Raw genomic sequence first — 26,428 nt, 5'->3', positions numbered from 1 at the left:
ATTTCATTTCTAATGAAATTAAATGAAACATTCTGTCGATTATGAAAGGCTAACTCTAGTAACATAGATGATAAAGCAGGTTATGCTTTTGGGTGGGGCTACCCTGTAACTGACAGGTTGCTCCAACAGTGTTGTCCACGTCTTACAACTTTAACGTGAGCTACTCAGTGACAGAAATGCACAAGTTCTAGGAGACAGAGATGCGTAAACCTAAGGCCTATCATAGTATGATTGCTCTAAGACAGGACAATTTTTGGAGAGTGGTCTGCAGTAAAGTACGTGATCTGTGCTTATTGTTTCAACAAGTAACAAAAATGTCCTGCTAATTATCTGATCATAATGACTAATTGGTAGTCTGATATGAGACATAGAGCTTTAGTGGTTTGAGTAAAAAACATAAGGACAAGTTGTGGACCTTTCATGGCAAATACAACTTTCAAACGGGCCAATCAGAAATCTCGAAAATACCGGTGCTTGTCAAATGAGGTTTTGCCCCATGTTACATAATAAAAAACGTTTATGTTGTAGGCAAGAGAGTGCGTTCATTTACAGTGTTAGACAAGAGTCAAAAGTCAACAGAGAACTGTGATAGATCTGAATAAATAGATCGGGAAAGAAGAAAAGTGATCATCAAAGTTCCAATAACACAAAGGGAAAAAGGAAGGTGTACATTCTGGAGGAGTTGAGGGGAGATGGATAAGTATTTGCCAAGTCTGTACTCTGGACAACACTCAAAAAATATCTACTGACAGTTAGATGTATCATCTGTCTTAGCTGAGTCATTGTCCCCACTGAAAGTCAAAAATACACACAAAACCAGCAATTTAGCCTGAGGTGCAGGTGTGGAAATGAAAAATAAAGGAAGCACATTATTTCCAGACAGGCATTTGTTACTAGGCTACACTGTATAGGGGCTGTATAATGGCTTTTTAAGGCACACACAGACACGAGGACTATCATATATCTCACATATGATTTTGCCAGTTTCAGAAATGAGTTTGCTGTCACCTCAGGTCAAACGGGAAGATCAACATCAATTGCGTATCCAGTACAGAGGTGTAGATGTATTGGTGACCATTCAGTTCCTGGAAGGTGGGTTTTCAGTTTAATGGACCTGCTCTGCACCATCCACACTGTAATTAGAGGCAGCAGAGTGGTAATAGCCATCTCAGCAGCCCTCTAGGTCTGATTCTCAAAGTCAACTACTTGGCGGAAAACTCAAAAAAAGTTTCAAGAAACTGGTAGCAAAATGGCTGCAAAGCTACCAATACTGCAGTTGCATCTTAATAAAATCTAATATTAAATCTAATTCAGCAAATTAAAACCAGTTATAAACTGCTTGGATCCAAACCACAACAACAGTGGAACACTTCCATGTTATCAAACCCAAGCACTATCTCTGTACTGAACACCCAGATGAAATTGATATCAATCTTTTGCATACTTCTTTGAATTTCAGAAATCCTTTTACCCGACTTGAAATAAACTCCTTGAATATCATTTGGGAGATCTGTTCTATCAGTTGTTAGTACTCATTCTGGTTTGGTTGTTGACTTATTTTAGGTTGAATGAGGCATGTGTCTCGTTCCCTGAGTTATGTGCAGTGTCGTGAACGAGAGTTAACACAACCTGAACACATTGTGTGATTCTGTGTGACTACATGAACCTCTGCAGATGGCCACAAGAGGATGAAACATCATGAATTCATCATGAGTCAGCCATGATGGTGCATTAGAATAATCTTGAATCACTTCCCCTTTCTGTCAGTGTGTGGATATTATATATCCTCAGTAAAATGTTTAAACAAATTGATCAGTGTCCCTTTGTAGTGGTTATCTCTAATAAGCTAAAAGTGACAGTGACAGTGACCAGCAGTCTGGTTTAAGGTCCAAACATTAGTGAATAATTGGATTTGGTCAAGGGACCTTATTTGCATGGGAATGAGACTTGTTAGGACAGGGCCCAAAGAAGCAATTAACAAATTATTGTTTTTTTTTTAACTAAATAGTTTCTTTAGCAGCGTTTTTTGATGGTTGATATACTTAAAGGCAGGGTTGGTCATCTTCTTAATTTCTTCATCCACATTTTTGATATTTTTGTTGAAATTGCCATTACATCCTGACAGCAATCAATGAATCAAATATTCTGACAAAAAGAGATATAATAGAGTATCTGTGGCTGTGGCAGGACTGTAATAAAGCCGTCCAATCATTTAATTCAGCCCAAATGTAATGATTAGACGGTCTACCCTCCTGTCTACATACCTGCCTTCTGCTTGCTATTAGTCTGCCCGTGCAGTCAGTGTTGAAGACTTGGAGACTTCACTAGATTTATCAGCTGTCGGAGCTAATGCTAGATACTGTCATTGGAAAAGAGTTGGCAACACTGGGCTGGCTTTGAAATTTAGTTTACTCTTCTAGTTTCTTAAGATTACCAACCCAAGCTTTAAAGCAAATTCAAATAAGAAATGAGGAGAAGGCGACTTCAGCCTATAACACATCATCACAGCTAACTCACAGTTAGTTCTGAGAGTCACAATGCTCCCTTGTACAATGACTAGATGTTGGTATTCAGTTTGAGTTTTCTCCTTCTTGTAAGTTCTTCCCTGCCACGACCTTCCGTACAGCATGCACCCTCTACCAGATCAGTTTTTCATATGGAAGGGGAAGAGAGTCTACCATAGAAGAGCATCCAAACGTGACCATGCATAGTTGGGTACATGGCTATATAAGAAAAAAACACTTGGTGGTGCTAGAGATGGACAGCAGGTTGAGTTGATGATGGCAACAACCCTGGACAAGAAATAAATAATTCTCCTTGAGGTGAATAGTCCACCACTCCTCGTCCACAATTTTCTCATCGTACAAGTGCGTGTATAAAGAGAGAGTATAGAGTGAGATCAAAGCTGGAACACTAAAGGAGTCCGTATGCTTCAAATAAAGCTTGTTGGAAGGCCAAAGACCCTACCCTCACAATCCAAAGTTGGAATTCAGGATGCTGTATCTGACAAACTTTTAGAAATGGCAATCCAACAAGCATGCCGACTTGGCCTCAGCAATTGGCAAGATGTGCATAGGTGTAAAAAATAGCAGGCTCTCCTTTTTTATTCTTCACATAGCTACTGCTGCCAATACCTGAAAATATCTTTGAGGACAGATCAACATGTTCCCCTCACCTTAACAACAGTGAGAGTGGCCATCTGAAACCGGTATAAACACTTTATTTAAGACATGTTTGGACAACACTTGTAACCTAATTTGTTTGAATCATACTGAACCCTTAGAGATCCAGTACCTCATCAACAGAGGAGAATGCTTGCACTTAAAGACATGGGGTTTACAGTGCATACAGAATCACTTCAGAGTGGATATTATATTGAATATAGAGGACAGTATTTCATGTGGCATATTCCCTTCATTCAAACCTATCCAAGTGTGCGCCAATTGTCCAATCAATGTCTGAATGTCTCTGTGTTTTAATCACTTCATGCATGTGTGGTCTCAACCTGGAGAACCTAAATGCTAAAAATGCTTCTTTGAAAGTCTCTATTAATGTCCTCCTGTGGACCAATCAGCAGTCTCAGAATAGAAGGAAGTTGGGGCCACTTGTGCTCCTTTTGTCAAATCCCTGAGCAAAGTCACTGAACATTCAGAACCCATTGGCCAAAGCTTAGGCACAGGAAACCACCTGTCCTCCTCTCTGTGAGCCCCGACTCAAACAAGAAGTTGCAGTTTTGATGTCAATAAGGAGCCTGGTGGAAATGCCTTCAAAAGACTTATAGTAAAGGGTTTATAGTACAGGGTCAGTGCCGGGGCCTGTACGAACTGTAGTATCTGGGGTAGAGGGGCGTGTAGTTGGTAGAGTGGGTGTAGGAGGAGGAGGTGCCAGAGGTGAGGTAGGAGCTAGAGGGGCTAAAAGCAGGAGAGGAGCTGTAGTAGGCAGAGGAATAACTGTGGGAGGAGGAGTAAGGGGAGGGTGAGGAAGGAGTGTAGAGGACAGAAGAACGCGTTAGGCTGGACAAGGGCCGAGTTCGGGGTGAAGGGCTCCATGCGGAACGCCTTAGCCCCAGAGTAGGGGACCGGTAGGGAGAGGAGGGGACAGATCCTTGTTGGGTGGGTCTTGTGGTGGTGGTGGATGGGGGAGAGGTATGAGACTCTGGGGTGTACTGCCTGGAGGAGTCTGAGCTACGGGGCAGAGCGGAGGAGATGTTGACACTGAAACTGTGGGAGTCAACCACAAACGTCCGCACCCCCAGGGTCCACTGGGAGTGAGCCAGCTTCAGAGGGGTTGAGGGCGGGGTCCGCGCTGAGGCAGAGGAGGGGGCCTCCAGACACGGGGGGCCATCTGGTGCCAGAGGGCCATCAAATGAAGATGACGGACTACGAGGAGGTATTTGTGACGTAGGGGAGGTGAGAGCTGAGGCCAAAGCTGCACTGACCACAGATGGGCTAAGGGGCACAATGGGATCATCAGGAAGAATTGACATAGGGCTAGAAAGCCCTGAATGGGGGAGGTTGACAGGGGCCAAAGCTGAAGTGGAGCCTTGGGCTATGTTGGAGGCCGAAGCCAAGGCCGGGGGACTTACTTTAGGGGTGCTGGTCTTCATGCGGGTCAGCCTGCCCCCGCGGGTGCGGTGGGTCTGCTCTTGATCAAAAGCCAAATCCTCCAGGCGCTGGGTGAGGGCCAGTTTCTGCTGGATAGCCATCCGAAGGAGGGAGTTCAGAGTCTTCTTCTCATCTTCGGCCGCAGCCAGCTGCCTCTGCATCTCATCCAGCTGGATAACATACTCGTCACACCTGAAGAGAGCAGGGTTTAACAGGTTGAAAAAAAGGTTCTAACTGAGCAGATTCAGATGTGCAAATGACCACAGTCAAGGGGAAAAAAATAGCCCACTTCATGGTTACTGCTTGGATATTGCTATTCTCTTCCTGGAGCCCTCATTAACATGTGTTGTTCAGTTTTAAGACATTTGAACAGACCAAGTCTAACAAGTTTTTATGTGCTGGTAGGCGGACTTTGATACTTCCATCAGCCAAGCTGTTTCCAGTCGCAGTGCTAAGCTAAGCAAGCCAGTGGTTGGCCTTCATATTTACCGTGCAGACACAAGAGTGGTATTGATCTTCTCGTCTACCTCTCAATATGATAATCTTATTTCCTAACCTATTCCTTAAGATATCCTTGAGATTGAAATGTTAGTTAACTGTCTTATATGTGAAAAAAGAGAGAAAAAGTAGCTTACGCAACAACAACTGCTCTGTGTTTTTTGAATATAACTGAGAAGTCTTTATATAGCAAATAAAGTGGCATTAATTAATTAAGTAGAGCTGAGAGGAACTGCTTTGTGGCTTACTCACTGCAAGCAAAGTGTTTCACATTAGACATAGTCATCAGGGTCTGCGTTCAACTAAATCAAATTTTGAGTTTAATTGTATCTCTTTTGTCTCTGACCTGGTGGCAAACATGGCCCGCAGAGAGGAGAAAGTTGCGGCATCCTCCTTCAGGGCTTTCAGCTCGTTCCTGAGCTTCATCATGGTGTCAGTCACCATGGACTTCTCCGACTCATACTTACTTTTCAGGTTGGCCAGGGCTCCCTCCGCCGTCTGGGTGAACACACACACATATTTACACAGATCATAAATTATTTTGTTTTTGATTTCACTTCCCTAACCTCAGTTTCTACTTCCCTCTATCACATTTAACCATATTCAGAATACACTGTCAATCCACTGCTATAAAAACTAAGCTATATAAACTAAATAAAGATCTCACTTTGCTTGAATTTGCCACACCCAAGTAGTAATAAATAGTGCAGTTGGTGCTTACAGCAACAACAGCCTGTACATGAAACATGTACAGGCTGTTGTGTAATGGCTTGCAATCTGTGTTAATTTCTTAAAGGCAATGTTAAACTCAGCACTGGTAGCTGTAAAATTATTGAGTATTCTGATAATCTCATATATATCTGGTAGCAAAATAAAATGAGGATGAGGCTATCAACTGGATATGGATTCCCACAATATATTTATTTTTTACTCTGCAGTGGATGCTCAGGCTGTCTGAGGAGCAGGCCCCATGTTAGTATGGTTTAGTTATACTCATTACATGTCTCACCTGTTTGTTAGCCCTAAGTACCAGTCTGAGAGTGGCTATCTGCTCTCTCTTGGTGCTGAGTAGTGACTTGAGCTTCAGGATCTCCTCCATGCAGCTCTCCTTGTCCTTGTCCAGCAGAGGGGCCAGTTCCCTGACTGCAGCTCTCTGTCTAGACAGCTGCAGAGACCTGTCTACTGCCCGCTGGAGGTGCTTCACCTGGGGCAGGAGAGGGGAGAGGAGGTGAGGACCAGAGGAGATTAGAGTATATTGTCAGGAAGGCCAGCTGTGTCCTGGGATGTCCACTGGATACGGTGGAAGTGGTGGGAGACAGGAGGATGATGGCTAAACTATCATCCCTGATGGACAACACCTCCCACCCCACGCATGACACTCTGTTCAGCTCTGTACAGCTCCTTCAGTAAAAGGCTGCTTCACCCCCGGTGTGTGAAGGAGAGGTACCGCAGGTCCTTCCTTCCTGCTGCTGTCAGGCTGCACAACCAACTCTGTCTACCATCCCAGTAGACCACACATACCAAAAAACTGACTATATAAATATATGCAATATAAAAAATCTGTGCAATCCACTGTGCAATACTAAACTGATTCTGTCTGTTTATACAATATTTTAGTTATTGTGGAGTTTTAAAGTTTTTACTTATTTATTATTCTTTACTGTGTGATTACTTATTTACTGATTTATAAAACTTGTTTTGATCTTGTTTCCACATAATCCTCTCTGCTGCTGTGATCCTGCAAATTTCCCCGCTGTGGGACTAATAAAGGATAATCTTATTTTATCTTATCTTATAAAAGGAAGAAAAGTTTGGGAGAGGAGAAAAAAAAAGTAGCAAGGAGAAAGGGAATGTCATTGTTTTACCTGCTCTCTGATGATGGCGTTGAGGTTGTAGACATTCATGGGCTCCCTGCGCAGCTCACCAGCTGGCTCCAGGGCAGGTGATGATGATGACGACGATGATGAAGAGGCACTGATGCTGGGTGAGCAGGTTGGAGGTGTACAGGGCGGAAGGCTCTGCTCGGAAGGCACCTGGAGGCCCTCCTTGTCCCCCTCCTTCTCCTCTCCCCTTCCCTCCCCAGATAAGCGCTCCTTGGACGGAGACTGCGAGGGGCTCCGTGATTCCCCAGGTCTTAAGGTTGCCGAAGCAACGGCGGCCAGCCGCCGGGCAAGGCGTGGTGTGAGGAGAACTTTGCTGTTGTCAGAAGACATGGCTTTGAGAGTGGCACTGATGCCCCGGAGCCCTCTGCCTTGTCTAGATGAAAAAAATAAGTAAATTTAATATTCTATAAATAAGTAGGTTTTATTGAACTGGAGAACCTTTATTATGTTGGAGGATATCTGCAGCCTACTTCATCTCTACACATTCAACCACCTGGCAACCAGGTGGAAATGCTGTAGCTTGTTGTTCTCAAAGAGCTCTGCTAGCCAGAGGTCTCCTGCTACTGTTAGAATCAGAAATAAATGACGATCCATCTGAATTAATAGAGTACTGTGTCTTTAAAATGTTTCTTTGTCCCAGACCAGGGACCAGACTACGGCCAGACTCAGACCAACAACATCACTGCATGAAAAATCGTAGTATGTCTGCTACACGAGTGTAGGTTACATCAATAGGAATACATCAAACATGCTAACTCTTTTACGCCGACTTCACCCCAGAGGCAGCACAAGCACTACATACTATCCCCGCAGCATTTAGGCAGCTATTCTTTACTGATTCAAACAGGACTTAAGCAATCATTGCGGTCATTGGTACATTTATAAAAAAAAATCTTATATAAAAAATCCATCATTGTTCAAAGTCAAAAAAGAACATACTTTATGGTGTTAGATTTAATATTTTAAAATCAACGACATTTCTCTGGAATTTCTACTTTTCTACTGTATTGAAATCGTACCAAACCGTGGCAACAATGTGTCGTATTGAACCAAACCCTGGATTTTGTGAACTGTTGGTCAATACATAGGTATTGCTCAAGTGGTCCTCTCTATTATGCCGGCCGTACAAATTGGGCCTCAATCACTGTAACCATGAGAAATCTTGCTGTGTCCTCCTAATAAAACAACAGACAGACCTGTAGTAGTCCAGCATGACGCGGTTGGGTGTCTCATTGTTGCACAGACAGACGTGGTGGTAGAGCTGGGCAAGCTCCTCACTGAGCGTCACCAACTCGTCCTGAGCTGCGTTCAACACACCCTGGCTCTCACTGGCTGCTGACTGAGCTGCTTGCAACTCCAACTCCAGGCTAGAAGTCTGAGAGAGGAGGGGAGGAAATCCTTAACTTCTTACTATCTGTCATTCCATTCAAAAGACATTTATTATTTATTATATATACCTTCTCCCGTCCCTCCCGGCAGCTCTTCTCCAATGAGGCGACCTGCCTCTCCAGCTTCTGGAGCTGACCACTTCGCCTTGGCTTCTCCTCGGCTGCTCCATCTACACACTGAGCCAGTCTGTCACGCAGGGCTTTCACCTCCGCCTTGAGCTCCACCACCTCCGTCACAGCAACACGGTACTTGCACTGCAGGATCTCCAGACCAGGGGTCTGGTATGAAAATACCTGACTTTTGTTCAGTCTCATACTCCTATCCTCCTCAGATCCTCCTTCCTCTTCAGCCTCCTGCTCATATCTGTCCAGCTCCATCAGGGACTTAGGGTTGAGCTGAGAGGTGGCACTGGTGTTGGCTTCCTGGTTGAGGTGTGCCCTTCGATGCAGGCGGCGGAGGGTTGTCACTCTCTGGCTAAGGCGGAGGGTCTTCTCGTGCTGCTCATTCAGGGCCCCCTGGGTGTGTTGGAGCTGAGTCTGGGATTCCTGCAGACTAGTCATCAGTGAAACTTTCTCATGTTCAACCTAAAGGGGGCAGTAGCAAGATAAGGGAGAAACTCAGCAAATATGGTATGAAACTAGAAGTTTTCAAGTCTGCAGATTCATTTTCAATAATCGCACTGTTATTTGAATCCTAAAGGTAGTTTTGGCAAAGGCAGGGTTCAGATTACAGAACGTGGCACTGATTGTACCAAATTTATCTAATGCAATAATCAAAAGGAGAAATCTGGTTCTGGTAATAGGTCTGTATCATATATCTGCTAATGGAAGCAGTTCTTAGATCCTTACATGCTACTCATCAGGTCTGCCTCAGCAACATGGAACCTGCTTGATGTTCACAATATCTGCATGAACCTCAACGGTCAGTTAACCTGATATCTCCAAGAGAATGAAAGCAGAAGACCACTGAATTGGTGACCGCAGGGATGAGGCAGTCTACAGGTTTGTTGCAGGTGTCAGAGTCAGCTTTATTCAATGTAGCCAGAGCGGCTGAAGCTAACAAGTCCTCAAGACATGTCATAACTGTTTCTGCAAAGACACATTATATTAGTAAAGAGCCATGTGCTATAATGGGAAAGATATGGGAAGATGTGTAATTAAAGGAATCCTTGCACAAAGACTTGAGGACACAATGTCAGACATCTGATCAGTAGTTAGTGGCAGTAATGCACCAAGAAACATAGCAGTAAAAGACAGATCACTGAGGTAGGTGAGTTCCAAAGGAAGCATCAAGCATGTTTGTCATGTTTGTTAGCCCTCAAGGATACACACACTCTTTTGCTGAGGTAAAGATATCTGTATATAGGAAAACTCCTTTAATAAGCAATAATGTACAGAATTTATTACACTCACACACTTACACTTATACACATACCTAAGCATTGTGTCATTCTTCATTCATTTCAAAGAGACCACTGCGGGCACAGTGAAGGTCCAAATGCACAGCACTCGGGCAAAGAGTTAAATGTGGCTCAAACACATCTTTGCACCCCCACAACAAGGCCTAAACATGAAACATACACTGAACCAGATCTTTGGAACTGCATTATAACACAAAGATATATGGATGCCCACATTTTTCTCATTTAAGTAAATAGTTCAGATTTTGTCAGGTGGGAAGAAATAGCACTGTAGTACAAAAGTGGATTCATGAACATTTTAACAGAGCAGCTGAGACATCAACGGAAACAGCTTGGATGAAACACATCCAGAGTGGTCGATAGTGTAATGTCGCAGCTGAGATATAAATAAACTCTTCCTGCAGCCCATCCTATCATTAGGGAGCAGGAATGGATTGGATTACACATACAGGAACGAAAGCAGATGCCCATACACATGGAACAATGTATCAAACAAACACAATGCAGAGCTTCATGGTGATCTGAGCATGGTCTGATATACTAAGTAATTGGTTGTGAGATTTTGGGAATGTATCAGAGCGAGATACTAGAAAAGGAAACTGAATGTGTGACTGTGTGTATGAGGAGGCGACAGAGTGCTTGATGCATTGTGGGTACTGTATGTCAGCAGAGTTTACAGTAAATTATTCAAAAGCCTTTGGTTTTTGAAAGAGGAGTCTACTGGTGGATTATGAGCCCAGCAGATGTTGATAATAAAGAATAACATGTTTTTACACCACAACCAAAATGTGTCACAAATTAACTATTTGATTCAATTCTACATCAAATTTGATGGGATGCTTAAACATTGCATACAGGAAATTTACAAGAAGATAAATATTCTTCTTCTTCTTCTGAGATAATGAGGAAATGAGAAGATCAATATCAAGTTAATGTCTCTGAGTTATGATGAGATACAGTTTAATCAGTGAGCTTAAGAGGTGTTGGTAGATGTATTTCTGAACATTGAACAGAGCCAGGCTAGCTGTTTCTCCTGCTTCAAGTCTCTCTGAAATCGGTCATTGCAAATCCCAGAACTCTAGTTACATATTGTAACCAGATTATATGAGTATAGACGTAGCCCTCTTAGAGCTGTCGCTATTAGGTTCAACCCAGCGTGCATGCATCATGCTCTTGTACCTTACACAGGCCTCTTACATCCGCACTTGCAAGATAAAACAGCTGTTTGAGAAAAAGTGTCAAGAGATGTTGCATTCTCTCACACAGCACTGCTGCTTCAGAACAGTGAGATGTCAACTATGTACAATAATGGTCGCCATACAGCCCACTGATCTGGGATGATCGGATTATAGGTGCACTTGACACATGCGTAAAAGCGCCAAATCCGGCAATGCCTCATCAGCCATCTAGCACATTTAACACTGAATGAGTCAGGGAAGACTCAGATACATCTCTCAGATAGAAACGGTTGAAAGGGCACAAAAAAGCCAAGGTTGCCACTGTCATCCCTCCATGCCATATCATGGATGAGAATAAAGCTCTTGTGGAGTTTGCCCAGATGCCTTGCATAGGCTCCTCTCCTTCTGCATTATCAGCTTGTATGATGTCATCACACAGCCATTGAGACAAACGCTGTTTTGACAGAGCCATGTCTTGCAAGTGTATACTGAGACCAAGCGTGCTTTGAGCAGAGGCGGTGAGACACTTCCTCAGCTTCATTCAGATCAAGAGGAGGGCAGAACCTCTCAGGTCTTTAGGTGTAAAAGAAGGAATCGGCTGTACAGTTTCTGCAATTCTGGTAACTTACTCTCTTGGCCAATGTCAGGGCTAGGAGTGTTGTTGTGAGAGAAAGCCTCTTGAGAGAGATTTAGGCTATCTGCTCAAAGAGGGGACCACACAGAGAATGCACGACAGGTTTCTGTTATCTGACTTCCTTTAAAAAGTGCTTCACTAAAGGATGTGCTAAAAACGCTCCCTCCTTACCCTCCGTTGGAGGATGAATTGGATCCAGCATTAAATTTAACTGTTGATGGGGCCAAATTGTTATCTACCTACGTTTAAAGGTATGTTAACTTGAGAGACATTGTACATTATGTGGGATCTGAGCCTCTCTCCAAACAACCCGGTGCTAAAAGCCGACCATCTACCCACATAACACGCTTTGCTAGAAGGGGCTCTAGCACCCTGGATGCTAGAGCCACTGCAGTGCAAACCACTGAGTCAACAGTCTTGTGCCATCACAGTGCTCCTCATTTGGGATGTCTGGGAAGTCGTATGTGGAAATGTCCAGCTGATCCTTTGGTAAGGTATCATGACTGTCTGCCCGGCTGCCAACCCCTGCCACCTTCAACAGGAGACGCTGTGATGGCCTCCGTAGGCAAGCAAGCACAGAACTGGCAAGCGGCCTGCAGGGTAAGCGCTAGCCGCGCTTGGATTCCACCAAGGCAGGATTTGCAGCTGGTATGGATGTAAGACGGAAGGACGTAGCAGACCCTGCCGCAAGTACACAAACAGGCACTGACAGACGTCGTCATCTTCTCTACTTCTTACTTTTGAGCAAGCATTAGGGCCAATGCTGGCCCAAGAGAACGAAAGAGGAGGGTGAGGGGGGCCCAACCCCACTTCCTACACCACTACTTCCACCCCCTTGCTCAGACCCTGCCCTTTCTTAACTCAACCTTAATTTCAAGCTAACACACCTGTAAAGTATTATAACTGAAACGTACATTTGAAGCTATCGGTGTAATATCTGTCAGACTTACGATGTAAAAACAATGCCAGCATTGCTGTCACAGCTGGTAAATAATTGTATTCGGTATTTTAAAGACCATGCCCACTCTAGAAAAGATTCTCTCCCAATGTCAGCAAATTTGAAACTAGTGGCGTCTCAGACAGTGGCCTCTGATTTGACAAAGTGCTTCAATCATTCTTCTATCAAGCATCTCTAAAATTAGCTCTTTCCACTCTCATGCCGATCTCAAAAAGCTCATATCGGCTTTTATGTTTATTTTTTAGTTTATCTTCTAGTTTAGAGTACTTCATGGTCTAGTTGCTCTCTTATAGGATAGAATAGGATAAGAATATCCTTTATTAGCCCAACAGCAGGGGCAGCAAAGGAGATGCACCAACAAGAGGTATCAGTAAAAAAAAAAAAACAGGTGTAATAAATAAGTATTTAAACAGCAAAGACATAATAAAAAAGTAAACAGTAAAACTAACAAAACTAAAAGAAGATATAATCGGACTGAATTGTTGTGAGCCAGAGCACAGCCTCAGGTCTTCATTCAAGTCTCTGCTGGCTGTTCCTAAGTCTAGCTCTATATAGAGGTGAACAGGCTTCTACAGTCAAGGCCCCTCAGTGCCTGTCTCCAGATCTAACACTTGCAGAATCAGTGACTTTTTTTTAATCATTACTTAAAACTTCGTACTCAGTTATTTGTACATAGTTGATCAGAGAGCACACTCACCGTTATCAGCTGCTGCTTGAGCTTCTGGATCTCTGTCAGGTTCATCTCATTGAAGAGATCAGATGTCACTAGCCCCTCGGCTTTCCGACCCGGGCCCCGGCACTCTCCATTAGCTCTGGGCACCAACCCTGCTCCAAACCCAACCTGGTGGCCGTTAAGCCTGATGGATCAGAGCAGACAACAAAATCTTTAAAATCCAGGAGATTCACTTTGCTAAGTATAGAAAATTATAGATATTTATAACCAGTACAAAAAGTAGATTACTAGAGTGCAGGCCAACACTTAAAGTCCAATGTGTAGGATTTAGGAGTATCTATTGATTGAAATAGAATATAATGTTCATCCTCTTCAAGGGGGGTCTGCCACTTTCAGCTGCCATATTTCTACAGTAGCCCAAAACCGACAAACCAAACACTGGCACAAGAGAGAACCTTTCATGTTTTTCCATTTATCTGAAAGTCACCGTTATTGACCCACATGCTTGGAACGGGAGGGGTGATCTGAGAGGTGCTTAGTTGGTTCCAATCTGCAACCTCACTATTCGATGCCACTACACTACACTACTACTTTTAATGCAAATATACAATTATCAACTTACACAGCCTATTTACAAAATGTTTATATCTTAATATTCCAAGATCTTTTCTTATTGTCAACAAATGTGAACATTCAAACCAACAGTGAATGTTTCTACTAACAAGTATAATGTGTGTATCTCTTCTGTCTCTGAGTCATAGAGCTCAAATGACAACACATCAATGAGCCTGAAGGTTGCTCTGGTGACATGTTCCTTCATTATCATGAACACACACACTGTAGTTTATTTTGACTCAGTCCCACATACTCCTTCCCTATATTTGTTTCTTAAAAATAAATGCAGCATCTGCCCTTTAAAGTCCTAAACAGCTCCTTTGCTTGTATATGTCCTATTCCTGTCTGTTTTCACTTGCCCAAGATCAAATTGCTTTCATAGATTTATAAAGTTCATGATCCGTCTTTAATAACAGGTCATGTACCACATTCTTTTAAAGTGGTCTCTCTAAGATCCTTGGGAAAAAAGCAGCAAATCAGTGGTGTTACCTGCTACATAACAATAGCTTATTTGATGATTTTCAGTCAGGATTTAGAGTGCATCATAGCACAGAAACAGCACTGGTGAAAATGACTAATGACCTTCTACTTGGACAAGGTCTCTCTACTTGTCTTGTTAGAACTTAGTTGTGCGTTCGACACCATTGACCATCAAATCTTATTACAGAGACTGGAGCATTTCATTGGCACTAAGTCCTTTTATCTGATCGATCCGAATTTGTATATGTAAACAATTAATCCTCCATACACACTAAAGTTAGTCTCAAAGTTCCACAAGGTTCTGTGCTTGGACCAATTCTATTCACCTTATATATACTTCCTTTAGGCAATATTATCAGAAAACACTCCACTCCATTGTAATGCAGATATCTAAGTATGTCTATCGATCAAGCCAGACAAAACCAACCTGTTTTCCTAAATTCAAGCATGTCTTAAGGACTTAAAAACCTAGTTGACCTTCAACTTCCTGATGTTGAACTCAGACAAAACTAAAGTTATTCAACTAGGCCCACAACACCCCGAAATGAATTATCTAATGATAAAGTTTCTTTAGATGGCATTGACCTGGCATCCAGTACCACCACAAGGAATCTCTGAGTTATCTTTTATGTTATCAGGATATGTCCTATAACTTTCACAAAAATCCTGCAAATCCTGCAAATCCTGTTTCAAAGCAATCCTTATTATCAGGCTGCTCTAATACGTCTCTTATATCTGATCCAGAATGCTGCATGTGTTCTAACAAAAACTAAGAAAAGAGAGAGCTTGCATTGGCTTCCTGTAAAATCATGAATAGAATTCAAAATCCCCACTGCTATTATTATTATTTTTTTTTTTTCTGCTATTATTAGTGCTATCACTATTATTACTCTCATTATATGTATCATTACATAACATAACATTACATGAGACATCATATGGATTGACTATGTTGTAATTTTATTATGTTCTTCATTCCGTACACATGGCATCTATTGCACATCTGGAAGTCCTGGGTGAGGGATCCCTCCTCTGTTGCTCTCTCGGAGGTTTCTTTCTCTTTTCAGCATTTTTTTGGGGGGTGGGGGGGTCCAAGGACAGAGGATGTCGTACAATGTACTGATTGTTAATGTGAAATTGGGCCATGTAAATAAAATTTAACTGAATTACTATTCCTCCAAAACAAAGCAAAGCTGATTATTAAGATATCATGTATTTTAGGAGATTTGTAGGAAACATTACATTTTCTTTCCACATGATTTTTAACGGTGGTATAACTACCTTGTTGGCTCTTCGGCATTTGGGGAGAGCAGAGTGGTTGGGGTGGCGCTGCCACTTGGTGGAGCAGATGTAAAGGTCAGGTGGGCACTGCCAGTGTAGGCCACATCACACATGCTGAGGTGGTGGACCAGCTCCCTGCGCAGATGGTTCTTCTGCTCACGCTCGCTCTTCAAAGACTCCAGCGCCTCCTCCAACTGGACGTCTGAGATGTCCTTCAAACGCAGAGCGTCCTGTAACTGGCCGTTGAGGAGCTCTGTCTCCTCCTCCAGGACCTTGATCTCATGCTTCAGACCTTCATATTCCACCTAAACCAGGGATGTAGCAGCAGATGTCATTTGGAGGAAATCAAGAGACTGGATAGCCAAAGTATTTTATGACTGACATGAAGTTCCTTATCTATATTTGAAGCTTAAAGTCACTATGTGGGTCATATCGTAAGTGCCCTGTTGAGCTTTCTTGTAAATACACAAAGTTGTGTTTACATCCTTGAGGCCTTACAACTGCACTGAATGTATTTCCTTGAAACCAATGTAGGAATGTGAATCTGGTATAGGGCATTTATTGCAAATTTCAAATTACAGGAGGCACAATATTTGATAAAGAGAGACATCTCTTGTCAGAGAGAGACATATATACGTATAATGTCCCGCTGGGCAGCAACTTAAAAAACTTTTTTTTGGAGGCAGCCAGCCAGGCACGGAAGAAAACTCTCCATGGCAACGCTGCTGTAACTCTCCATGGCAACGCTGCTGTAACTGTCACTCATTGAGAATGTTTCTCTGCTTGCATCAAGCCCGGTCGATGTCCCGCCCCCGAGAGCCATATACCCCACCGTGATTGGTAGGTTCGTTCAGCTCCGCACACAACACTGTAAAGTGCCATTCATATAAAACTCGCGGGCCGCACTAACATTAAACTTTCATATTAAGGTGGGGGCCACAAAATATCGTCTAGCGGGCCGCAATTGGCCCGCGGGCCGCGAGTTTGAGACCCCTGTTCTAATAGCTTCAGACAAAGGACTTGTCTCTGTACTTGTATTGCTAGACCTTAGTGCTGCATTTGATACCATTGATCACCAAATCCTATTACAGAGATTGGAGCATCTAATAGGCATTAAAGGAACCGCACTTAGCTGGTTTAAGTCGTATTTATCAGACTGATCTCAGTTTGTATATGTAAACAATGAAAGCTCGATGAAAACCAGGGTCAGTCACGGAGTTCCACAGGGGTCTGTTCTTGGACCTATTTTAAAACTTTCATTGCATAACAATGAATGTTTACTGAGTGTTTTCTGATAATATTCCCCAAGGGAAGCATATATAAGGTATATATGCTTCCCTTGGGGAATATTATCAGAAAACACTCAGTAAACATTCATTGTTATGCAGATGATACCCAGTTATATCTATCAATTAAGCCAGACGAAACTAACCAGTTCTCTAAACTTCAAGCATGTCTTACGGACATAAAAACCTGGATGACCTGTAACTTCTTAATGTTAAACTCTGAAAAAACAGAAGCTATCCTGCTAGGCCCAGATGACCTTCGAAATCAATTATCTAATGATATAGTTTCTCTAGATGGCATTGCTCTAGCATCCAGCACTACCGTTAAGAACCTTGGAGTTATCTTTGATCAGGATCTGTCTTTTAACTCTTATATAAAACAGATCTCAAGGACAGCCTTTTTTCATTTACGTAACATTGCGAAAATCAGGCAAATCCTGTCTCAAAGCGATGCAGAAAAACTAGTTCATGCATTTGTTACCTCTAGACTAGATTACTGTAACTCCTTATTATCAGGCTGCTCTAATAGGTCTCTTAGATCTTTACAGTTGATCCAGAATGCTGCAGCACGTGTTCTAACAAAAACTAAGAAAAGAGATCATATTACTCCAGTATTAGCTTCTCTGCACTGGCTCCCTGTTAAATCAAGAATAGAATTTAAAATTCTTTTACTTACCTACAAAGCTCTAACTGGCCAGGCACCGTCTTATCTTAAGGAACTTATAGTTCCATATTACCCAACTAGAAAGCTGCGCTCAATCAATGCAGGGTTACTTGTGGTTCCTCGAGTATATAAAAGTAGGATGGGAGCCAGAGCCTTCAGTTATCAGGCTCCTCTTCTGTGGAACCAGGTTCCAGTTTCAGTCCGGGGGCAGACACACTCACCACTTTTAAGAGCAGGCTTAAGACCTTCCTTTTTGATAGCGCTTATAGTTAGGGCTGGTTCAGGTTCGCCTTGGTCCAGCCCCTAGATATGCTGCTATATGCCTAGACAGCCGGGGACTACCTAGGATACGCTGAGCTCCTCTCTCCTCTTCTCTCCCTCCATCTTTATGTATTAATCTCCTATATGCACATTATTGATTTTGCTTCTTCCCCGGAGTTCTTGTGCTTTCTCGCCTCGCAGGTTCCCAGGAATCGGGGTTATATTTGGACTGTCATCGTGCCACCTACTGAGGCCCTGCTGACACCCACTACTACTACTACTATCATTATTAGTCACATTACTATTATTATTGCCTGTACTATTACGCTTATTGACTTGCTTCTACCCTGGAGTCTTTGTGCTTTCTCGCTTCGCAGGCTTCTATAAATCGTGGCTGTACCTGGACCGTGGTCGTGCATCCTGCTACGGCCCTGCTGACACCGACTGCTACCACCATTATTATTACTAGTCACATTACTATTACCTGTACCATTAAGCATTTTAGCTTTACTTCCACCCTGAAGCCTTTTTTGTTTTCTTGCTCTGCAGGTTTCCATGAATCGTTGTGGTACCTGGACCGTAGTCGTGCCTCCTGCTGTGAGCCGACTGACACCCACTGCTACTTCGATTATTATTATTAATCACATTACTATCCCTATTTTCATAATTATAATTCTACTATAATAATTGCTGCTGTTATTATAAGTAGTCTTATTATATGAATAATTTATGTCATATACATTGAATGTGTTGTATCTCTGTTATGCTGTTCATTCTGTACACATGACATCTATTATTATTATATTCCTTTATTGATCCCCATGGGGGAAATTCAAGTGTATTGCATTCTGTCCATCCTGGGAGAAGGTTTCTTCCTTTTTTCTCCCTGTTAAAGGGGTTTTTAGGGGAGTTTTTCCTGTGCCGATGTGAGGGAAGGACAGAGGATGTTGCATGTGTACAGATTGTAAAGCCCTCTGAGGCAAATTTGGAATTTGTGATTCTGGGCTATACAAAATAAACTGAATTGAATTGAACTATATGGTAATAGCTATTGGCCATTCGCTCAAGTGTTTTAAACGTCTGCTTGTTAAGGGACTCAATAGATTCCAGAGTTGTCATGCTTGCTTATGACCAGCTTGTCAAACCGTATGTTATGCGGGAGTAGATTATAGCATGCATAAAGAGCTTTGCTGTCTCTGTTGTTAGGTATGGTCTATTATGCCAACAGTTAGCCAGGTTGATGGTACCAGCTACCTTTTGGTCAGGTCGGTCAGGTTGGTGAGTCTCTGAGGGTTTCCTTGTAAAGAACATACCAACAGTTTTGTTTATTTTCAGGTATAACATGAGTTGCTCAACCAATCTGACTCATGGGCCATGGCTGCAGTCAGTTAGTTTGCAGCTTGTTGTTTGTTTTTAGCATGTACATAGAGAACAATGTCATCAGCATATATTTGAATGTAGACTAAAGGTAGGTCATTAATGTACAAGCTAAACAAAATAGGGCCCAGTATTTAACCCTTGAGAAACAATAATGTTGCAGTTAAGGTGTGTTGATTGAGTATTACCAATACGTACACTGTTTCCTGCTTGTTAGATATGATTTCATCCATTTAATGGCATCAGAGGACAAATAAAAAGAGAATAGTTTTTACTGGAGTACCTCATGGTTCAATGTATCAAAAGCCTTCTTTAAATCAAGAAAACATGCACCTATTCCATCACTTTCATCAAATTTTGATTTTAAATTTACAATAAAATAGCAGTTGGCTGTTGCTGTTGAGTGGTTGGTGCATAATCCAAATTGCATTGGGTTCAGAAGTATGACCCATGTTTGGGTGAGCAAGTGGTGATACTACCCCTTTTCAAATGCTGCACACATAGTGGCATATAGTGGCTTTAAATATGTCCCCGTTGCCTTAATAAAATGTAGATGAGAGGAGAACAATATTGTCGGGGAAGCACTTAAAACCTGTGTGACATTGTTAGTATAAAAATGTACACATTGGAAAAACTATAGATGGAATTCTTCACAAATCTCTGACTTTGTTGAGTAGCTTAGTTTCTTCTGATTCATTCTATATTGCAGGGCCTTAATGTGTATGTCCATTTGTGTGTGAATCATCTTTACCTGATTCTGTTTGAGTGTTGACACCAGTTTTTGCAGAGTGATGTTCTCCTCCTCCAGCTCGGTGTAGTCCTGAAGCAGCCGAGACTCTCGGAACTTGCACTCCCTGATCTCCTCACGCATCCGGCTGCGCTGCAACTCCAACACCTCATTGCTCTGCTGAGGCAGTTCAAGGAAACAGAGCTGGAGCTGCATTCTGTTCATGCCACAGATAACCCATGATAATGACTGGAATCAGTATGGAAGTGACTGTGTCACATGACACCGTTGTTGGAAGGACTCATTACGATGCACTTCCATAAGTAACCAAGTGGTCAGCTAAAAGCTAGTCCCAATGTACCTTTTCCTGTTTGTTTCCCATGAAAAAGCAATTTTTAAATTAAATTTCTAACCTGTTGTACAAGCAGGTAACATGCTTTTATTTTTACAGGGGGAGCCAACTTTGTGACTGTACGATGATCTGCTCTACCTACTGAGCCACAGCTCAGGAGCACCCACTTGGCTCTGGAATGATATGAAGCACTGTACTTTACCTCCCTTAGCTCCTGCAGCAGTGTGCTAAGGTGTTCGCTGTCGGCCTGGGCGTTGGAGGTGGAGGCTCGGCTGTGCTTTAGCGCCGACTGAAGCTCCAGGAGGCGGCCCATGTAGTAGGCCTCCTTGGTGGCAGACTCCTGCAACAGCGCCTCCTCGTTGGTCTCCCCATCTTCTGCCACCTTACGCTGGGTGGAGTAGGCCTGGCCGAATGCCTGGAACACAGGAGAGAACAAAAGATGTGTAAAGGACATGATTAGGAGATGAATTCTTTCTGAATGGTCAGAAATGATATGCCAATCATAAGATGCCAGAACTCAACATCAAACCAATAATAAACTCAACCAATTCTGTATTTGTGGAGCGTAAATTTAGTAGCTCAAACTGTGAAACTGTTCAAACCCATAGAACTTGATTTTGAATTGTAGTTTCCAAAGATACCAAATAATGTTGCAATTGTAAGTTGTAATTAGGAAAACTTAAAAAATGCTCATGACAAGACAAAGCAGCCACATCATATGTCTTAAGCGAAGAGCTAGAACGTGCTTAAACACATTGTATATATTTGAATGTCTCTGACAGTCACCTGCCAACCCTTCAACAACACATAGGCTGTCCCACACGGCACTCTCCGACTCTAGATCAGTGCTTTTGCAACAAGCCCAATTCATTCAAAGTTGTGTCTGCCTCATCTCATTGACCTTCTGCTGAACTATAAGGCAAAGACCTGTGGTCAGATGACTTCGAGGAGAGACAGAGACCGGGACCCTTTTCTTTGATAACTGTGCTAATACAAATTAATTGACAATGGCTTCCTAAATTATTTTCTGTAACCACAATAGGTCGTTAAGAAAAAGGGTTGAACTGAGAGATTATTTAAAGATCGAGACAACAGGGTAGAGCATTTCCTAAAAATTAATTGACACACATACAACCTGGGGTGCAGTTGATTTCTGATACAAGAGCACTGGTTGCTTGATTGTGGGTTGACAAAAGGGGAAGTTTTTGCCCTGGGTCCCCCAAGCACTTTAGTCTGGCCCTGCATATTGGTCAAGAGTGAAAGGAGCTCATTTTTCTCAGCAATGAAAAGTTGGAGGTTTGAACTGGCTAGTAGCAATATATTTCTGCCGCTTGCTTCTACTGTGTTTTTCTGAGACCAGTGTCCTACATAGCTGACACACTGCCAACTCTGATGTCATCCTGTCTCAGACTGAAAGAGACAAGGACAGAGAGAGAGAGAGGACAGGAACAGTGAAGCAGTGACAGGACACACTGTCCTTGCAGGACATAAATGAGCGATGCCAGTAAGAAAAGAGAATCACGTACATAAGAACACCCACAAAAACCCAATTATTTTTTTATCTCCCAAACCTTTATCACACTCTATTTCTCCTCGACCTTTCACACCATCTATCATTCTCATTGATCTGTCCGTCTGTCTTCCCTGTGTCTTCCGTTGCTCTGTCAGCATACAAATGCAGCCGGACTGAACATTTTCCCATAAAACTATCCCTGGCTGATTGACACTGTGGGAGCAGTGAAGAACTCAGAGTGGGTTTATGTTGCAGCAGAATAAGCTAGCTGGGAGCTCAGGTTTTAAAATGAAATATTCAACCTGTGGAAATAGTTATACCTGTCTGTAACCTGTTAATGGTGCTCAAGAACATGTAATCATCTGCTGGAGGTATAATGTTTTACTTGTTTAGTTATCATAACATCATATCATTTTCTTAAATATTTGACCCAGTGGGACAACAAGTAGCATCATGCAGCCCTTCATTTGAATTAAATATGTGCAATTTGAGTTAGCACAGACACAGGCTGACCCAGAGTCAGACAAAGACAGCAAAGGCATTTCTAGCCCCACCCTCCTAGTGATGCTCTCTCACCATTTCCTTCATGACACACAAGCATTGCCATATCAGTGAAAAGATTATATTGATAACATAATTTCATATAAATATACACAAGAGTGTGTTTTGGCATGAGTACATTCATCTCATGATGATATTAAAATAGCTAGAGACACACTTAAGGAAAGGCTTTGAGGAAACACTTGTTTTGATGTCAAGAAACATTGAAACCTTGTTATAATGTTACTTTACAAACACTGGAAGCTGCAGATCAGCAAGCCTGAAGAATTAAACTGTCCAATTCTAGACTCTAATCACATCTGCTCTGAAACATAGAGACAACAGGGACACTGATCTGTTAGAGGAGTGCAGGAGATTTGGCCTGCAGTCTGCTGTGTCATACCTCTGTGAACCTCCCACCATAACGTCTGGTCAGATAGCCACATCATGCTAAATATATCACTGGTACACAGCTGACTTCCCTGTAGACTGTGATGATGCCAGTGTGTGTGTGGGTTAGGCATTTAGTTGTGATAGTTAAGGTAAGTGACTAGGGGATGCATTATGTCAAAGAGGGTCGTCACAAAGATAGAAGTACAGGGATGTGTGTGTGTGTGTGTGTGTGTGTGTGTGTGTGTGTGTGTGTGTGTGTGTGTGTGTGTGTGTGTGTGTGTGTGTGTGTGTGTGTGTGTGTGTGTGTGTGTGTGTGTGTGTGTGAGTCGGACCCCTGCTCAGTATTGTATCAAGGTGACTTCACAGCCAATGATTCTCTCAGGGGAAACACACACACAGACACACTGACATGTTCTGAGTTAAAGCCTTTCCCTCCATGCTAGGAGTCTGATTTAAAGGGCAGGCAGACAGCAGGTGTTCCCTGACCTTTACACCCTCTCAGGAACGTCAATCACCAGCTTCAAACAGGTTTAGACAACATTTACATCAGTTATTGTCTAAAATCACCTGTTCCAAATGTTCTGCTTTGTGACCTAAGGTTAGAAAAATATAAATAAATTTAGTTTACCTCCAGACAAGTCCTTGAAATCTTTAGTATCTCAACTTTTCAAAATTGTTGAGACACAACTCTTCCAGCCAACATTCAAATAAGATTGAATATCTGACTCCTAACAAAACCAGTCTCCAGGCCAATAACGAATAATCTTTTTCACGAGGAACATTTTTGTTATATTTGTTGAAATTCTATTTACATCCTGACAGCAATCAATAAATCAAATGCTCTGACAAAATAGAAAAAAATCATCCAGCCCGTCCAATCATTTCATTTGGCTTGAATAAAATGATTGGGTACAGCCTACCTAACTGTCTACCCATCTACCTATCTACCTACCTACCTACCTACCTGTGTATCTATCTACCACCTAACCGCCTGTCTACCTACTTACCTACCTGTCTACCTACCTGTCTACTTACCTACCTACCTTCCTACCTTCCTACCTACCTGCCTGTCTACCTCGCGTGCAATCTTTCCGTTCCCTCATTACTCGTCACCCAATGTCTTCCACAAGCTGCTATCTTGACAGCTGTGAGTACTAACAGTAGCCATGTTGGTTGTTAATATTCATAAAGATCATTTTGAGGGAGTGGCTTTGGAAGGAGGTCGGAATTGACTTTCTTACAAGATTTAACAACTTTTGGAGCTACTGCTGCTAGCTGCTTTTATTTCATAAAAATCTAGCGTACTCTTGCTGGTTTCTGGTTATCATACCATTATCATAATGGTAGACACTAAAATGTAGTTTAACAGTAGCAGAAGTAGAGAGGAGTAGTAGTAGTTGTAGTAGTAGTAGTAGAGAAGTTAGCTGACATTAAGGTATTACAACATCTGTGAAAAGTCTTAAATTACCCTGGATAGAGGGGGAGTACAAACCAACATCATCTAAGTGAACATCTTCTTTATTCAAACGTTACACAGTCGTGCTATAAAGGGTTGGTTCAATGTAAAGGATCATTTTTTGTTAACCTCTAGTGGTATCTGACCATGTAGATTGATTTGTCCAGATTTCCCCGTCTCTAAAATGTTTTATCCATTTTTTTTGTCATGGTAAAGAAAGTTGTCTAATGACTAAGAGCAGTCAAGTTACATTTTTAATGTTTGCAAACAGTTTAAAACATTTAAAATCCTCATGGTATGACTTATATGACAAAGAGGTTGTTCAAATAAGGAACACACATCCAGCACAATCAGCAGAATATTCCAGGATTTACATGAAGGTCAATGTGAGGTTTGATCATGGAAGATCATTTTGAAATAAATCCTGATATTGGTATAATATAAGACCAATGAAAATATTAATTTTGAAATGCTTCTGTTCTGTGTGAAGTAAGGAAACCTCACATTTGACCCCATGCTACAGCAGTTGATGAAATATAAAATTCTGGTTCCACGTTTAATATTTTAATAACACAATAAGCAGAATGTCTCACAGTCTGTTCTGATAAGTGTAGTTCAGTGATTAAAGATTTACACTTCATTAATAGGTATCATTATTATAGGTATCATTATTATTATAATAGGTATTATTATTATTATTAATATTAATATTAATATTATTAGCACTGTAGCAATTGACTTTGTGTGTAGTTGGAAAAAATATCAGTGCCTAACACTACATTCTACAGTCGCCTTTTAACAGCAAGAGCAGTGAATAGATCTTCACATCTGCACAGACCTTCGCAGAGTAAACTACGGAGAAACTACAAACAGTAAAAGTGGTCATAATGCCGTCCGACCTGTGTCACAACATCGTTGAGAGGGTGTACAACTTGGTCCTGGATGTTGTGGCCCCTCAGGTTTATGGCTGGACTTGGGGCCAAAGTTTCGAGGATAGTACCAGCGACCACATCAACACCTCTGTCACATTGTAAGTCAAAAGCAGCAACTTGCATTTTCCTCTCAAACATCATTACTGTATGTGTGCTCGCATTTTGTCAACTCAAAAAACAGGTATTGATCAATATTGCTTCATGAAACCTTTTTTTTTAAACATGATTCTAGTGAATACTATCATTAGTTAACAGGGTTGAGTTTGGTCACCTTAGGTTCAGAGGGCGACATCAGTGGGAACTGTTTAGATATCGTTTCCCAGAGCAGCTCAGTTGACTAAAGTACTACTGTCTCCTTTTTAAGGAACACGATTGAATATTCACATCAAGAACGGAACTTTCACACTGTGCCAGAGGAGGATATACAAGCCAGCCTCGGAGATTCACTTCACCAATGTCTTGGAGAAGCATTAGAAGTCACAGCGGAGAGGTCGGACAACTCTGAACATCTGCTGCAGCTGGTTGCAGAAGAAGTGGCCAAGGAGGTCAACCGATATCACGCAGCCAACTTCTTCCAGACAACCGGAGGAATCATCAGAATCTCCAACTAAAGACATGGTTTATCATGTTGTCAAAATACTGGAGAGTTGTCTGGCCAAGGACTTCAAACGTGAGTCCATAGATGAAGAATATCCGGTCAGCGAGAATTCCGAAGCATCCTGTCCAAATGAGTAGAGCATGGATGAGGAATTCAGCCCAGAGGCTAACAAAGGCTCTCTGACGGCGCGCCAGTGCTCAAACAAAGCATTCATTTGACCTCTGTTACTCCATTCAGTAGTGAAGAGGAGTTCCCGCATGGAGAGAATATCTGTCTCTCTGTGTCTCTCGATAACATGCGGGACCAAATTGAGTCCCCTGATGAAGAATGCCTGGTCAGCAAATCGTCGCAGGCATCCAGTCCAGAAGAAAAGACCATGCATGGTCAAGGAGTTCAGCGCAGAGGCTACCAAAGGCTGTCCATCAGAGTGCCAGAGTTCAGACCACCCCGTTTAGTTGAGATCAGTGTCTCCACCTAGTGCCAAAGAGGAGTTCTCGCAGGGAGAGAAAACCTTTCTCGCTGTGTTCCTGAGTAAGCTGCTGGACCACATCGCCCACTCCACAAAGACATCAGTGCTGGACTTGGACTTCAGTGGAATTTTCATATTATATATTCACTAATGTGTGTCAGCTTCTTGAGTCTTGTTGCAGTGTGACATGTCGGAGTGCTGTCTTTCAGTCAGACTGGATGCAGCGTTACTTTGCTCCGGTTACATT

General features: G+C 42.3%; 1 protein-coding gene across 1 annotated transcript in view; it reads right to left on the bottom strand.

The window, feature by feature from the left end:
- LOC129112385 (protein bicaudal D homolog 1-like) overlaps positions 1–26,428 on the bottom strand; it is a 40,872-nt gene that overhangs the window by 4,048 nt on the left and 10,396 nt on the right. Inside the window, exons 2-12 of the mRNA XM_054624466.1 lie at positions 20,483–20,695; positions 19,953–20,105; positions 15,614–15,918; positions 13,262–13,376; positions 8,759–8,958; positions 8,443–8,671; positions 8,182–8,360; positions 6,968–7,358; positions 6,112–6,306; positions 5,449–5,600; positions 4,586–4,796 (exon numbers count right to left, since the gene is read on the bottom strand). Of these exons, the coding sequence (XP_054480441.1) occupies positions 4,586–4,796; positions 5,449–5,600; positions 6,112–6,306; positions 6,968–7,358; positions 8,182–8,360; positions 8,443–8,671; positions 8,759–8,958; positions 13,262–13,376; positions 15,614–15,918; positions 19,953–20,105; positions 20,483–20,695 (2,343 nt within the window). The remainder of the gene's footprint in view (positions 1–4,585; positions 4,797–5,448; positions 5,601–6,111; positions 6,307–6,967; positions 7,359–8,181; positions 8,361–8,442; positions 8,672–8,758; positions 8,959–13,261; positions 13,377–15,613; positions 15,919–19,952; positions 20,106–20,482; positions 20,696–26,428) is intronic.

Source organism: Anoplopoma fimbria, chromosome 23, assembly GCF_027596085.1.
Source record: "Anoplopoma fimbria isolate UVic2021 breed Golden Eagle Sablefish chromosome 23, Afim_UVic_2022, whole genome shotgun sequence".
In the NCBI taxonomy this organism is placed as follows: domain Eukaryota; kingdom Metazoa; phylum Chordata; class Actinopteri; order Perciformes; family Anoplopomatidae; genus Anoplopoma; species Anoplopoma fimbria.
The sequence above is the reverse complement of the archived record's forward strand: the minus strand, read 5'-3'. Positions and strand labels throughout refer to the sequence as shown.